The sequence below is a fragment of the Ostrea edulis genome, chromosome 6, assembly GCF_947568905.1.
Source record: "Ostrea edulis chromosome 6, xbOstEdul1.1, whole genome shotgun sequence".
Lineage (NCBI taxonomy): Eukaryota > Metazoa > Mollusca > Bivalvia > Ostreida > Ostreidae > Ostrea > Ostrea edulis.
The window spans coordinates 78,207,052-78,221,747 of record NC_079169.1 but is presented as its reverse complement, the minus strand read 5'-3'; the positions used below and the strand labels follow the sequence as shown (position 1 = coordinate 78,221,747).

The 14,696-nt window shown below is 34.2% G+C and overlaps 1 protein-coding gene across 3 annotated transcripts in view; it reads right to left on the bottom strand.

The window, feature by feature from the left end:
- Positions 1 to 12,395: 12,395 nt before the first annotated feature.
- The window catches only part of LOC125667355 (multiple epidermal growth factor-like domains protein 11), a 48,536-nt gene continuing 46,235 nt past the window's right edge, over positions 12,396 to 14,696 (bottom strand). The window contains exons 2-5 of one of the 3 annotated variants that reach the window (XM_056140878.1): positions 14,494 to 14,546; positions 13,787 to 13,927; positions 13,339 to 13,438; positions 12,396 to 13,237 (exon numbers count right to left, since the gene is read on the bottom strand). In XM_056140878.1, the coding sequence (XP_055996853.1) occupies positions 12,817 to 13,237; positions 13,339 to 13,438; positions 13,787 to 13,927; positions 14,494 to 14,546 (715 nt within the window). In that variant the 3' untranslated portion in view covers positions 12,396 to 12,816. Of the gene's footprint in view, positions 13,928 to 14,493; positions 14,547 to 14,696 lie in introns of all 3 variants that reach the window. The other 2 variants (XR_008796051.1, XR_008796052.1) reach the window with 2 other exon arrangements.

Sequence of the window (14,696 nt, the reverse complement as noted above, 5' to 3'; positions counted from 1 at the left end):
ACATTGATATCATTAGTACTGTTATATAAGGAAATGCAATGCCAAATGTAAATATAAAGGAAGTGAATTTCATCTTCAACTAGATTCCCCATAAGATATATATTTCCCTCATATTTATAGGAACATTGTAATATCTACCAGTTTCAATAAGTGACTAGGAAGAATTGTTTTAGCAAACTAAAAGTGATGTTTTCCTTGGGGTTTTTTCTCACATTTTTAAGGACAATCTTTAAAGACTTACGGTATATAACATTTGCCTATATGTATGCAAGGTGAAGATAACGAACAGTGATCAATCTCATAACTCCTATAAGCAATACAAAATAGAGAGTTGGGCAAACACGGACCCTGGACACACCAGAGGTGGGGTCAGGTGCCTAGGAAGAGTAAGCATCCCCTGTTGACCGGTCACACCCACCGTGAGCCCCATATCCCGATCAGGTAAACGGAGCTATCCCCAGTCAAAATCAGTGTGCCAAGAACGGCTTAACAATCGGTATGAAACACGTCAGACAGCATTTGACCCAATGCGAAGTTGTACTGACGAACTAGATCGTTATAACGACCATAGAACTTGCGAAATGCTGACTTCAATCGAGACTGTTGAAACCCATGTACCATCAACTTGTTTGTCAGTAGCTTACCTCGATTTAAAAACTGACTATACGCAGAATATGAGCTTCAAACAAGGAACAGTGTTGTAAACATATGATAGTAAATTAAACATACCAATATACTAAATATTAAAGGTCTATGTCAAAAGACAAAGAAGTTATGGTCCGGACAAAACAAATGTCCCCCAAAATTCTATTATTTGACCTTTACATAGAAGGTAAGAAGTCGTCAAAATGGTACGCGACACACTGTCTTATCATGGTATACCCACATACGAAATATCAAAGGCCAAAAGACAAAAAAAGTTATGGCCCGGACAAACTTTGTATGAGAAGCGGAAGAAGAATTCACACTAAACAATACGGTCAAAGGTCATCAAAAATGGCATGCGACACACTTTCTTATCATGGTATACCCACATACCAAATACTGGTATCAAAAATCTATGTCAAAACAGAAATGTTATAGTCCTGATAAAAGACATGCCCCGAAATTCTATTATTTGACATTTACAGAAAAGTCAAAAGTCATCAAAAATGGTAGGCGACACACTGTCTTATCATGGTATACCCACATACCAAATATCAAAGGCCAAAAGACAGAAATTTTATGGCCGGGACAAACTTTGTATGAGAAGCGGAAGAAGAAGAATTCACATTAAACAATATGTCCCCCTTCTGGGAAGGGGAGACATGATGTATGGTGACACTCTCTGAATCTACAAAATGACCTTCTGTATTAATAATTACTGAAGTAAGATATTCTTCACGTGCAAAATAAGTACATCAATGTGTATGGAACACCAAATTAACATAAACTCAAATAATTGAAGATATCTTCAATTATTTGAAGATACATGTATCATCAATTCAGGTATTGCTCTCTTTAATTGAATTAATGCGAGCATTAAATCAATTATTGATCTCATCAAATGAATTAATGCGCGCTTCAATTCAATTATTGCGTGCATGAATTGAATTAATGAGAGCAATAATTGATTTAATGCGCGCATTTATTCAATTATTGCTCTCTTCAATTCAATTGATGATAGCATCAATTTCGTAGAAATATTGCTCGCAATAATTAATTTAGAGCTCGGTATAAATAATTTGATGATCTCTCTAATTCAATTGAAGATATCTTTAATTATTTACAATGCTTTTGTATAAGGAATTAATGCGTGCATTAATTCTTTTAAAGAGAGCAACAATTCAATTAAATCGATAATTCAATTGTGGATATGTTGAATTGAAGATATCTTTAATTATATACTTCCTCTCTCTAAAAGAATTATTGCTCTCTTCAAATGAATTAAGGATATCATTAATTAACATTAAAGGTAAATATATCGGTGAAAATGCAAGACTTTTACTTGATATATTTGAATACTGTGAAACAAAACAAAAAGAAGGAGCAATCTTACTTTTTGATTTTCAAAAAGCTTTCGATTCTGTAGAATGGAACTTCATGTTCAACACCCTTAATAAATTTAATTTTGGAGGGCAATTCATAAAATGGATAAAAAGTTTATATAGAAATCCTGTATATCACAAAAAATAATGGATGGATGTCTAGGACCTGTAAATGACCAAAGGCATTCGACAAGGATGTACAACCTCTGCATTGCTTTTTTTTATTTATCGTAGAAATAATGTCGAAAAACAAAATCACAATTCACCAGAAAATCATTCAACGTTCCGTTCGTAGGCCGAAGCGTTCCATTCTCACGATAAACCGTTTGTTTTCGTATGGTAAATCAGAACTCATCTAGCGTCATCAAGTCATTGTAATTTAATATGGCACTCGGTCGGGTTGAGAAAAGACTATATCTGAAGAGTCTTAATCTAAATTTTCAGAGAAAATCAGTAATGACACTTTTCAACATCAAATGATGAAAAAACAATCTTCGGTTACATCATATACAAATTTGCTGGGTGTTTATCATAAGAAAGACATATCTGGGTTTAATGGTGATAATTCTATGAAAATTGGGCCTTATATGACCTCAGGGGAATTTTAAATAGAGGCCAAACCGTTCGTTCTAATCTAGGTCAAAAGTGCTCCGTTTTAAGCCACACCCTTCGTTCTATTGTATTCTATCTATTCCACTCGTTTCCCAATTAAACATGTAACATGTTCGTTCCCGAGCAGCGTTCCACTGTTGTAGTCCGTCTCAGGGTCTGTAGTACCAAAAGAGTACACCTCCGGTTTGCGTCACACTTATTCCGTCATAGAGACAGCAATGTCAAATCGATTTATTGATTCTTCAGGATCGAAACCGATATTGATTTTCTAAGATTTAAAATGGATGTCATGTACTATAGTGATAAATGCATTTGATTGGGTTGCTCGCTGTCTTGTAAATTTGTTCTAAAATTTTTGCACTTTGGTTGAAGGGGTTTTTGGTACACTAGCATTGCACAAGCAAATGACATAATTTCTAACAATTGTCTATCTGCGTTATTTTCGATGATAATTTTAAAAGTAAACATTTGTAATTTCGATGCCATTCGCTGTTGGGTACTGTTATTGAAACATGATAAACAATAAACGACTGTAACTTTATGATAATTGTAAGGTAGATTACTTTGCTTTCTATACACCTGTAATCGGAGAGTCGGGGGCATATAGTGTTTGGTCTGTCTATTTGTCCGCAAAAACTTTAACCTTGTCCATAACTTTTGAATGGACGGTGAGAGGGCTTTCATATTTCATATGTATTTTTCTTGTGGCAAGAATTTATTTTCGGTCCCCAAATTGTTTTTTACCTCATCACCTACACCTTGGATTTCACCTACTTTTGAAAATCTTTAACATAGGAAATGACATTAATGGTGGATTGGTTGTATATAGTTAAAGGTCCTACTCGACATATTTTAAATAGACAATTACAATGTATTTGAAATATTGTGAAGATAAAATTCAGGTGTCATATTTGATGACCGTAATATATACTGCGGTCATGGGCATGTGCACAGTGACATTAGCTCATCATTTTGATGGTCACTATTCTGCTAGTCAGGGTTTTGGACTCTGTGCGAAATTGAGAGAAGGTTGCAGTGAATTGGGAAGTTGAGCTAGCATGGGATAAATCAGTTAATACCATCTGTTGTTGGAAATTAACACTCTGTTATGCATCGTCCGAAATGGTGGCATGAGCCATGCAAAAAGTGTAAAAGGTTATTTGTGTCGTCACCACTAAAAGAAAGCAGTTGCAATAATCTTTACAAAGCTATTTTATTTAGTTTTGGAGTCGTGTTAGGCACATGTTAAAGCCACTCACGGTGGGAGCCGGTCATTCTGTCATATTTGAAAGATGAAACAAAGAAAAGAGAAAGGACTTGTGACTATATCTCCAGTTCTTGGAGGAATGTTACGGTATAGTCCATTTTCAGGAACTCGCATGATCATCACATCTAGTTCTAGGTGTAATCACAGACTGTATGGGTTCTGATCACCTGTGTGTCGACAGATGCTAATGGTGCTATTTTCTTAATTCCTGCAATCTGTAAGTTCGTACGGTAATAATTTGGCTAACTATCAAGTATAAAAAGCAGTTGTCAAGGTCAGTGTTCGACTCCAAAACAAAGAAGGTCGTGTCACTATTTCGTACATGTAACTATAATTAACCGTCTCTTGAACTTTCTATGATAATCATAAGTATTTCATATTTTGAGGAAATCATTACCTGAAAATGTTATCGGAAATTAGTTTTATAAGTCCATGGGATCATTACTTGTGCATAACATACCATTTGTACTTTAGCCTTCACTCATTTTAAATTATTTCTGCTTCCCTGTAATCAATTTGATATGAGGAAATATTCTATTTTCAACCATTATGCTTCCTCATTCACATACGAAATAATTGACATATGTTCCCGAATTGACATTGTACTCACCAAGTACGTAATGCCCATGCCACAACTTGAACATATCGAAATAGATACTAAGTTTGTTAATTCTATCAATGCAAAAACACTAAAGACAAATAAGAATGTTATCTGGAAAATGCATGGAATGCCATACCTACCCTAAGATTAGTTTGTTTATCATATGATGTGGTACTGTCAATACGTTGTGTAGGAACATCTTTATATGATGTGGTCCTGTAATGACACGATGTGGTGCCTTCATTTTAAAAAAAATATATATAGTGTTTATTTCCCAGTCCTAATCTATAACAAACCATATCCAAAACTTATACAATAATTTTTGCCGATTGCATCGGGGAAAATGCATATATAGTATTAAAGATATACAAAAGATATACATCAAATAATTATATTATAGTAATGAAATATATACACATAAATTAATAAGCATTTTATACAACTGTATAATGACTGCAGGAAAATATATTGACAAATTTGTGAGTAATTTTAAAATAGCATACAGATAAAGATACGTTGTTGGTTGGGGGGGTTTTTTTTGGTTGGGTTTTTGGTTTTTTCGTGTTTTTTTTTTTTTTTTTTTTGTTTTTTTTTTACAAATTGTAGTCATATTTCTAGTGATGTGGCTATATTATCATATGATATGGTAATGTCATTATATGATGCGATAATATCCTTATATGATAAAGTCATGGCATTATATGATATGATAATATCACTATATGATATGGTAATGTCATCATGTAATGCGATAACTTTACATAATATGATGTCATACGATGTGGTATGTTTATTATCTGATGTGGTAAATCAGAGGAAATGGACAGTTAGTGACATTCATTGTTTAACATACTCAGAACTATCTCATTCAGGCATATCCAAAACGGGGGCCACTTACATCTCCGAAAAACTGCTTCCCATGAAGAAATCACCAAGCGTCTTCTCCGTTTCCACAAACATGGAATGAACGGGTAAAAAGACAAAGGATGTTTTTTTGTCCTGAATGCATCCAATTAAAGACTGCAAATCTTCTTTCAAGAATGTTCCTGCTGAAAGTAAATATTGCTCAAAACTTCAAGAGGTTTGCTGTCAACTGGGAAGTGCAACCTTTTTAATTTTGAAACATGGTTGAATAGTACAATATGCTTTAAATGAAAACAAATCTCACAGTAAAAACTAGTGCGATATATCAGGTATTGATGTTTGTGAAAATGAAGTCAAACATTTAATGTATTACGTGTGCTTATTGTCACTACATGTATAATTATACTCTGTAAACAAAAGATAGACTGTTAACCTACTGCACATGTTTCAGGGTGTACATGTTCATTATAAGATGATTGACATTTTCTCCATCAGTACGGTTCTTTGTCTACCTGAGAAATAAATATTCAGAGAGCAGGGTGTTGATGTACACGTAAACTTAAGATTTATGTTTGTAAACTGCGTTTTACTAAAAGGTGTAAGTCCGCTCTCTCTCTCTCTCTCTCTCTCTCTCTCTCTCTCTCTCTCTCTCTCTCTCTCTCTCTCTCTCTCTCTCTCAACTCAAATATAACATAATGAAAGTTCCTAGTGAATCATATATACTCGACCCTATTTCCACGTCTCATCTGAAGAAGTATATATAGAACCATTGCTTCCCTTGCTCACCAGGATAGTCAACTCTTCTATCGACCAGAAAGTCTTTTCTTCTAGATTTAAGAAGGCGCTTGTTCGACCTCTTCTAAAAACCTGGACTTTACGAAGAGCTTTTGAAAAACTACTAGTATCGACCAGTCTCCTATCTTTTATTTAAAAGATTCTGGAGAAAGTTGTGGCTAGTAGGATGGACAGTCATCTTGACGCATATTCTTTGCAATCAATATACCGTGCTCGACATTCTACGGAAACGGTCCTCTTTAAAGTACATAACGATGTCATGTCGGCGCTAGATCATTAGTAAACAAAAGTCCTTGTCCCCCTTGATTTGTCAGAAGTCTTTTATGTCATCTTCCATGAAATACTACTTCAATGCCTTCCCCTATCTTATGGAGTTAATGATGATACCCTCGAGTAGATCAGATCCTATTTACAAGATAGGCACCAGTGTGTTACCATTAGAACCATTAGGTCAGATACCCGTCAGTTACCCAGGGATCTGTTGTGGGACCCAAATTACACTGCCTTTTCGCAAGACCCATAGGACCAATATGCCATCGCCATGATATGAAGTATCATTGCTATGCGGAATCCTGCATCACAGACACAAGATCTTCGATGACATAGAACCTCCTTAAATTAGATCAAGACAAGATTGAACTAATTCTATTTTCAACACAACAAAACTTGGACTGCGCCCCTACGCTACATCACAATGTGGGGTACCATATTATCAAGAGTACAACATCTGTGAAAAAAATAGGATCTAAACTTGATTATGGAAACTGTCTATATTTTGGAGTTGGGAAAAATATTGTACCGGCTTCAACGGGTTCAGAATACTGCTGTTAGTCTTGGTACGACGTTACCGAAACGGGAACACATATTTCCGATTCTGGCGAAACTATATTGGTTTCCCAACCATTACCGATCCCAATTCAAGATTTTGACCTATACAACCTATCATTGGGTTAAATGCTGTCTGACGTGTTTCATACCGATTGTTAAGCCGTTCTTGGTACACTGATTTTAACGACGGATAACTCCGTTTACCTGATCAGGATATAGGGCTCACGGTGGGTGTGACCGGTCGACAGAGGATGCTTACTTCTCCTAGGCACCTGATCCCACTTCTGGTGTGTCCAGGGGTCCGTGTTTGCCCAACTCTCTATTTTGTATTGCTTATAGGAGTTATGATATTGATCACTGTTCGTTATCTTCACCTTTCATATATATTGCTTCTTCAACGAATCTGCGCCACACCACTTCACCATTCCCGTCAGGTGTTGAAGCAGCAACTCAGCACAAGTGGTTGACAAGCTCTTTGTCCACTTTGGGAGATTTCCAGTCATTTTATTTGGAGAACAGCACAATTTTTTTCAGTCCTATAAATATATGTTGGTCAACTTTTCTCGAATACAAAGAAATTTGGTGCTAAGCGAAGCGAGGGACCAAATCGAGTGGAAAGACAAAATTTTAACAACACACTTAGTACATGGTTTACACGAAAAATGAAAACTGCTTGTTGTCTCTATTCAAGGGGGAATGGGCCATCGTCATAATGGCGGTAATTCTGGTAAAACGTCATTGTCTTCCGGTAAAAACTTATTTACTCGTGTAACAAATTGCTTAGGAACTCGCAAACAGAACTCTTCTTTTCATGAAGGTAAATTTAGTTCAAGTTCCTTTCAACGCTTTATTGAAGGAGAGATATCTGACGGGGATACGAGCTCTAAAATAAGTTGTTCATAAACAAAGCGATACCGTTAGAAGCGCAGGGAAAACCTGAAAAACCGCAGGCCTAGTGCTAAGATTCTTTATCATGCCAACATCTGCCGTGACACGGGACCTCAGCTTTTAAGGTCAAATCCTAGAGACTCGTGACTCTCGCTTCTAAATGCCGAGTATTTGGTGAAGGAGTAATAGTTCGAACTACCAAAAGTTTACATCTTATGTTTGACGAAGCCATGGCATCAGTAGGACTCGAACTTACGAGCACTAAGGTACGATGCGAGCGCTCTACCACTGAGCTACCACGACCGGTCAAGATACGAAGGTAAGTTCACATGATTTTATAATACCTTGTATTTCAAACAAAACTTTTATCATAAATATTTTAAATGAATGGTTATCACCGACTCATCATCAATATCATTACTGAATTAGTTGGATTTTTAAAACATACATATATGTATCACGTGTAAGGAAAGGATTACATATAATGCTACATGTATATTTATCTGTCACCTTATCCTTATATTATTGAAAGTACTTGCATATATGAAAAAGTTTTTGATTTTGAAAGATATATTTTATACATTCATATATACGAATTTCAATTTTGCTTATGTTTTAAAAGGAAAGAAAGAATGCCATGACAGATTAGGGTGCTACCGTGCTACATGTACATACACCCTGTTTCATTGGTCCTGGCCATTTTTATTCAAGTTTAATGACATAACATCTTAATCAGGTAAATAGTTACATAAAATACCAAATGCTGTAAAATATGATATTAAATAGAATATTGCAGTCACTAAAAGTTTCCATTAATCAGATTGTAACATTTCTTCCTGTGTCACATTGTGAACCTGCTTAGTCCAGTGATGAAGATGATATAGATTTATCAAGATGTGTATGATAACTTTAAAGGGCTATGTACATAGTTACAGTATGTGGAAGGGATGTACATTGTTGAACTTGACAGTTTGGAAGAAAAAATAGGTAAAGGGGTTGTTTACTTCTAATTGAAATTTTATTTCAAAATCATTATGTTTATGAGATTTACAAGAAATAGATTGAAATGTATTTCTTTGTGTGCGTTAACACTCATCCATTTTAATTCAATATCTGGTCTTTGTTTTAAATGTTTGTTGCCTGCATATATTTTTCTTTTTCCTCGAATTAAAAAGAAATATTTATCCTACTGTTGTAGCCTGTTATGTTGACAATATCATACTCCATAACAGCAAATGCAATTTATTTTACTGCTTTGCTCATATGCAAATGTATGCCTGCATAAATTAATCCAGATATGCATTAAAATTCTGTACAACAAAAAGTTTATTCTTACAATAGCATTGTATATTTTACTTACTTTATCGTTTATCAATTATCTGAGAAAGAGTGTTTGGCTTTTGGACGAAAATACATGTATATTGCCAACTGTATAATTTTCTTACAAAAAGTACCAGGTTGTTTGGATCTTGGTATTTTAAGAAAGATAACTCTTCCATCCGGCATTTCAAAACCAACATTTTTAATAAAGCTTTTCATATATGGTTGTATAGAACCTTTTTTCAATTTCACCTTTCCATATCATTAATATGCATGTATATTTTCTATTTACAAGAGTTGGTACAGATTTGACCACCAGTTTTCAAGAAATGAATGTTGAAAAAAATCAACTTTATTCTGAAATAAAAAGAATATATGATTACTAAAAATATTGTTTTCTTTAATTTTCATTCAAACATCATAAACAGGAATATCTCAAACGACAAAATGAAGATGTCTGGAGTACGCAATTGAAAATTAATGAAAAATTAACGACAAATACTTGTGGTCTGGGTTATTACAGATGTTTCTATAAATATATGAAGAATTGGTACAGGTAAAATCACCAGGTGTATCATTCCACCTTAATTTATTATAACCTTTCCGTATCTATATCTTTTAATTAAGATTATCCACATTTATCTTTATTGGTGCAATTTTGTATCGGTTTGGTTTGATAATTTGTGCCCTCAAGGGGAGATTACCTGAATTCAACAGCCGGGTGAGGGTGCACAGTTAGTAGTTTTCAAGTATGATTAGTATTTTTTGCACATTCAATATATCTTCATCCATGTTTCAAGAGTGTCTGCCATGCTTTTTCAAATGGATTTAAGTTAAGAACTTACTAAAACTATTGTTTTGGAAATTTTCGGACAGGATAGAAAATAGTTCCATGCGTTTCCTAGATGAAATTTCTGATTGATTGATTTATTTGCTGTTTTCTGCCACACTCAACGATTTTTCAGTTATCTGGTGGCGTTTTTTATTGGTGCAAGAGAGAACCCAGATATAATGTGCCTGGGAAGAGACCACCGATCTTCCGAAAGAAAACTAGAAAACTTTTCACTTACCGGCATGAGCGGGATTTGAACCCGCGCCGTTCGAGTATATCTTAAATAGATTTATAGCGATCTACCAGCATGTCTAATCTCTTGTTTCTGTTGGATGCCTAAGCCAACCAACGTTTTGTGTTTTTGTTTTAATATCCAATATTCCATGCCAATTCTGGTAACTGACACACCGTATTCAGAAAACGTGACGCCCTTCCTTGATTGTTACCTATGATCGATAATTAGTGGGGTGATAATTATAATTACAATGGCAAGGTTACCCAACCATGAAGCATGGACTTAGGGTGTGCCAAGTTATTTGGTACACACAAAAACCTTTTGTTTGAAGTATGAAAGATGTAATACCGAATCAACCCAATGTATTTTATAAATCCCGTATTCCCGTATTCATTAGTCAAGTTTGCCTATGATATCCGAACTATTACTACCGCATTAATTTCATGGATTAAATTTGATTTTGAACAACTGGTTTTAAACTGATTATCGATTATTATTCATCATGATATATGGCTCACGGTGGGTGTGACCGATTGACAAGGGATTGCTTACTCTTCCTAGGCACCGGATCTCGTGTGTCCAGCGGTCCGTGTTTGTCCAACTCTCTATTTTGTATTGCTTACAGGAGTCATGAGATTGATTACTCTTCGTTATCTTCACATTTCATTCAATAACATTGATTTCTGTAAAACCCATTGTATAAAACTCCCATTCTTCCAGCATTTCAAATCACAAACTAGTTCTAATTACTACTCATCTGAAATTATCAGAATTGTATAGAGCGTACCTTTTGCAACATGCCATACACTGTACATCAGAGTAATGTTTGGTTTCTGGCAATCTTCCTTTATCCACTTCTGAATTGCGAGATGGCGATCAGTTATGATGGTCCCAATCTCCAGATTGTTGTTCTTCATCCATTCAACAGTCCGCTTCAAACCTTTCTTCATGGCATTGCTGTTTTGCACTTCATTCCTCTACAGAAAACTAACGAAAAAATGATATATCCGGTACATTGATGTTTTTGCAACAACATACTATTATATCATTTTTATCTTTTGATCTATCAACAAACTGATAATTCTTTCATTCAAAGTACATATGTCATGCTCTGTATTTGAAATAAGTTCAGTCAAATTGATTGCTAGCAAATTGCATAAGTTGACACTAGCACTTTTGTATCATTAATGCACAAAATAAACAAACTGAATTCATGTCTTTAGTAGCGACTTAGATTTGACATGTATTTAGAACCAAAACTTGATACGACGGTTAATTTACCTTCACTAGCGTGGTGACAACACCATCTTCGAGGTCAATTATACTGTAAGATCCGAACTTGGTACAGCGACCAGATGAGTTGACACGGACGTAATCTACCAAGACATTTCTTTCTTCCAAAGCATAAACAGATTGTTCATTACAAATGTTTTCTTCATAGAATCTTTAGTAGCATATTTATATATCAATAACATTCTCCCATACACGCTTATAAGGAAGGGGTTGGAAGAGAATACGTGATTTTCTCAAATTTTACAATCAATGAATATTACTTTTCCGTAATAAAGAATTTTCAAAGAAAAAATTGTATAATTTGGAATATGTTTTTTCTCTGAAGATGAAATGGACAACGGGATATGTCGGTGTAAAAAGGACTCATGATATGTCAAATTTTTATTTTGCAAATTCGACGAGAAATTGCAATCATATTTTACACAACTGTTGATAATAGTGCATTCATTAGAGAATGGGGGAGGTCGTATAGTAGGAAGTTATCCTCTTGATCACCCTTAAGAGGAACTTGTTGGTAGGAGTTATGGGATTGATCACTGTTCATTATCTTCACTTTTCATTCATTCATTAAATAGATCTTTCTGAGGAGACATTTAAACTATATTTGCCTTCTACCCTTGATGATATTTATACATGTATGTATTGGGAAGCATTATACATATTCTTCTAATTGTCGAATTGATTTACTTTTTCCAATGTATGTATAGTGTACTGTAAATATTGGGTACAACGTATACTTCATAGGTTGTTCACTACTTAAATGTCGTCTAACGTGTGATACATTTGTCTATAAACAACATTCAAAAAGGAAAGGAAATCAAATAAAAAATAGATAAGTGTATAATTCATTTAATATAGTAAACACACTAGATACTTTACACCAATCTACTTTGTGCAATAGGCATTTGAGGAGAGTCCCTCGAGCACACTCCCAAGTCCTTAGTGACTAGAACAGATACTAGACATTTAATTCTTTCTAGAATTAAAACATTCATCATTCAAAAATACCAGCAACGTGGATTTAAATGAAAGTTAGTAAAATTGGTATAAATCATATACATGTTGCTTAAAAGTCCTCACAATGCAAGGAAAGAAATCATAAGTATTCATTCAATGTATACAAATGCACAAAAATCGACCAATGCAATTTCTTTAAAAATATATGATTGAAACGATTTGAAACGACACTGAATAATGAAGTTGTATAACTCTGACTTCGTCTAATCATAAACTTTCTGGTCCTGATAGAGATAACTAGATGGTAAAATCAAATCCATTCGGGTGAACTACACTATAAGGTCTCGAGTTTTTTCCACTACGTTCGTCATTGGAGGGATGTCTTTTTTTAATATTTCCTCCATCAGAAGTGTCTGTGCTGCTTTCACTTTCTCCATCCACCAATACATATGGATTACGTATTATGGTCGTACTGTACTGGTCTGCTGGAATATCCACTGATGTAAATTTAGGGAATATGATTCGACTGTAGTCATGTGTCACATGCTTTTCAAATTCTCTATTATATGTGTATTTCGTAATATCGATGTCACTGTATTGTCTATATTCGTGTACATTGCTCGTGTAACGAATCAACTGAATGTTTTGTGACTTTTTCTGTGGGATTGACTTCATTTTCATGGCTTTGTCCACTTTATACTTTCCTTCTCTTCGTATTCTTGAAAAATAGTTAGGAAAACGAACTTAACAAGTTGAAAATATTTGCGTGTGTTACAAAGTTATACTCCTAAGTATTCATTCTTAGATTTGCATACTTACCTATATAAGCAAATCATAAAACACATGATGAAACTTAGAATCAACAAAGTCGTTATTGCAGGAACCATTAGACTAACAAACGGGCATGGTCCTTTGTTGTCTGTCGTAGTTTGTGCGTTTTTGGAATCTAACTCATTAATGGAAAAATACAGGTTATTTTAAGCGAAATTCATAGAAATCATATCAATATCACAATGTAATCAAAATTTGATATAATATTTTATATCAGTCGAGGGGAAGCTTGGCTGTAATGTTAGGGCTTCACGATATTTAGTCCTTTGTAAGATCGATTTTGTGATTACATTTTGTATATAGCATGAAGGGTACTTACATGTGTGTACCTCTCTTGTTTGTTCAACAATGATGAAGCGAACAAACATTCAAATCTTTGCATGGACCAATAGGGATGTCTTTTTTTCTAATTTGTCAAACCACATGCTAAACTTACTTTTACTTTTGGTTTCGATGCATCCGACGTACTGATTACAGGTTTCTGATTTAGTACAGTTGCAAGCCTCTCTACACGATTTTCCGAAATATCCATTCACACATTGTTTATCGCAATTGTCTCCGAAGAAACCAACACATTCTGTTTGCAAAAAACAAGTTGTAATCAAACACATGATAATTTTAAAACATTCACTTCATAACATTCAATAATTAGAAAAAGTATTTTTTGACTGTCTAGTAAATTTCATTATGAATCCCAATCCATTGCTTCTGTGTAAATAACATGTATACATGGTTACCTAAACAACCATATGCATTTTTTATGAGATAAAAGAAGGAATATTCATTAGAATTGTCTTGTAAATTTCTCTGTACAATTCACTTAATTTTCTCTAGAGCACAGTTCAACAGATATCTGATTCTATGAAATGTGAATACAATACTAGTAGAATAAAGATAATAAATTTTGTTATATAAAAATTTGTTGTGGAAATGGACAAATTATTGAATGAAAGTGTATTTAATGATGACAAAAATGTATACATGGTGTCAAACACACGTAACGTTATTGAACTCGAGTAACTTTTTTTCGGAATCTTACAGATAGTTGTATTTGATAATTAACACAATCATTATAATTTTCCTACAAAAACACTCTGTTGCCATACACCGGCCTGTTTGATGTTAATCTACTGAACCACTTACCAGTGCATTCACCCTCTATTTTTCTGTAACCGGAACAACAATATTTTGTATTACTGTAAAAGATGAATATAAAGAAAGTTAACTTAAAATTAAAAGTGGGTGATTCATAGTGCAGAAACGCAGCAATATTTCTTTTCAACATTTATTTTTACAAAATTGCTACATACTTGATTATAATTAAATCATACCAATTGATCATATTA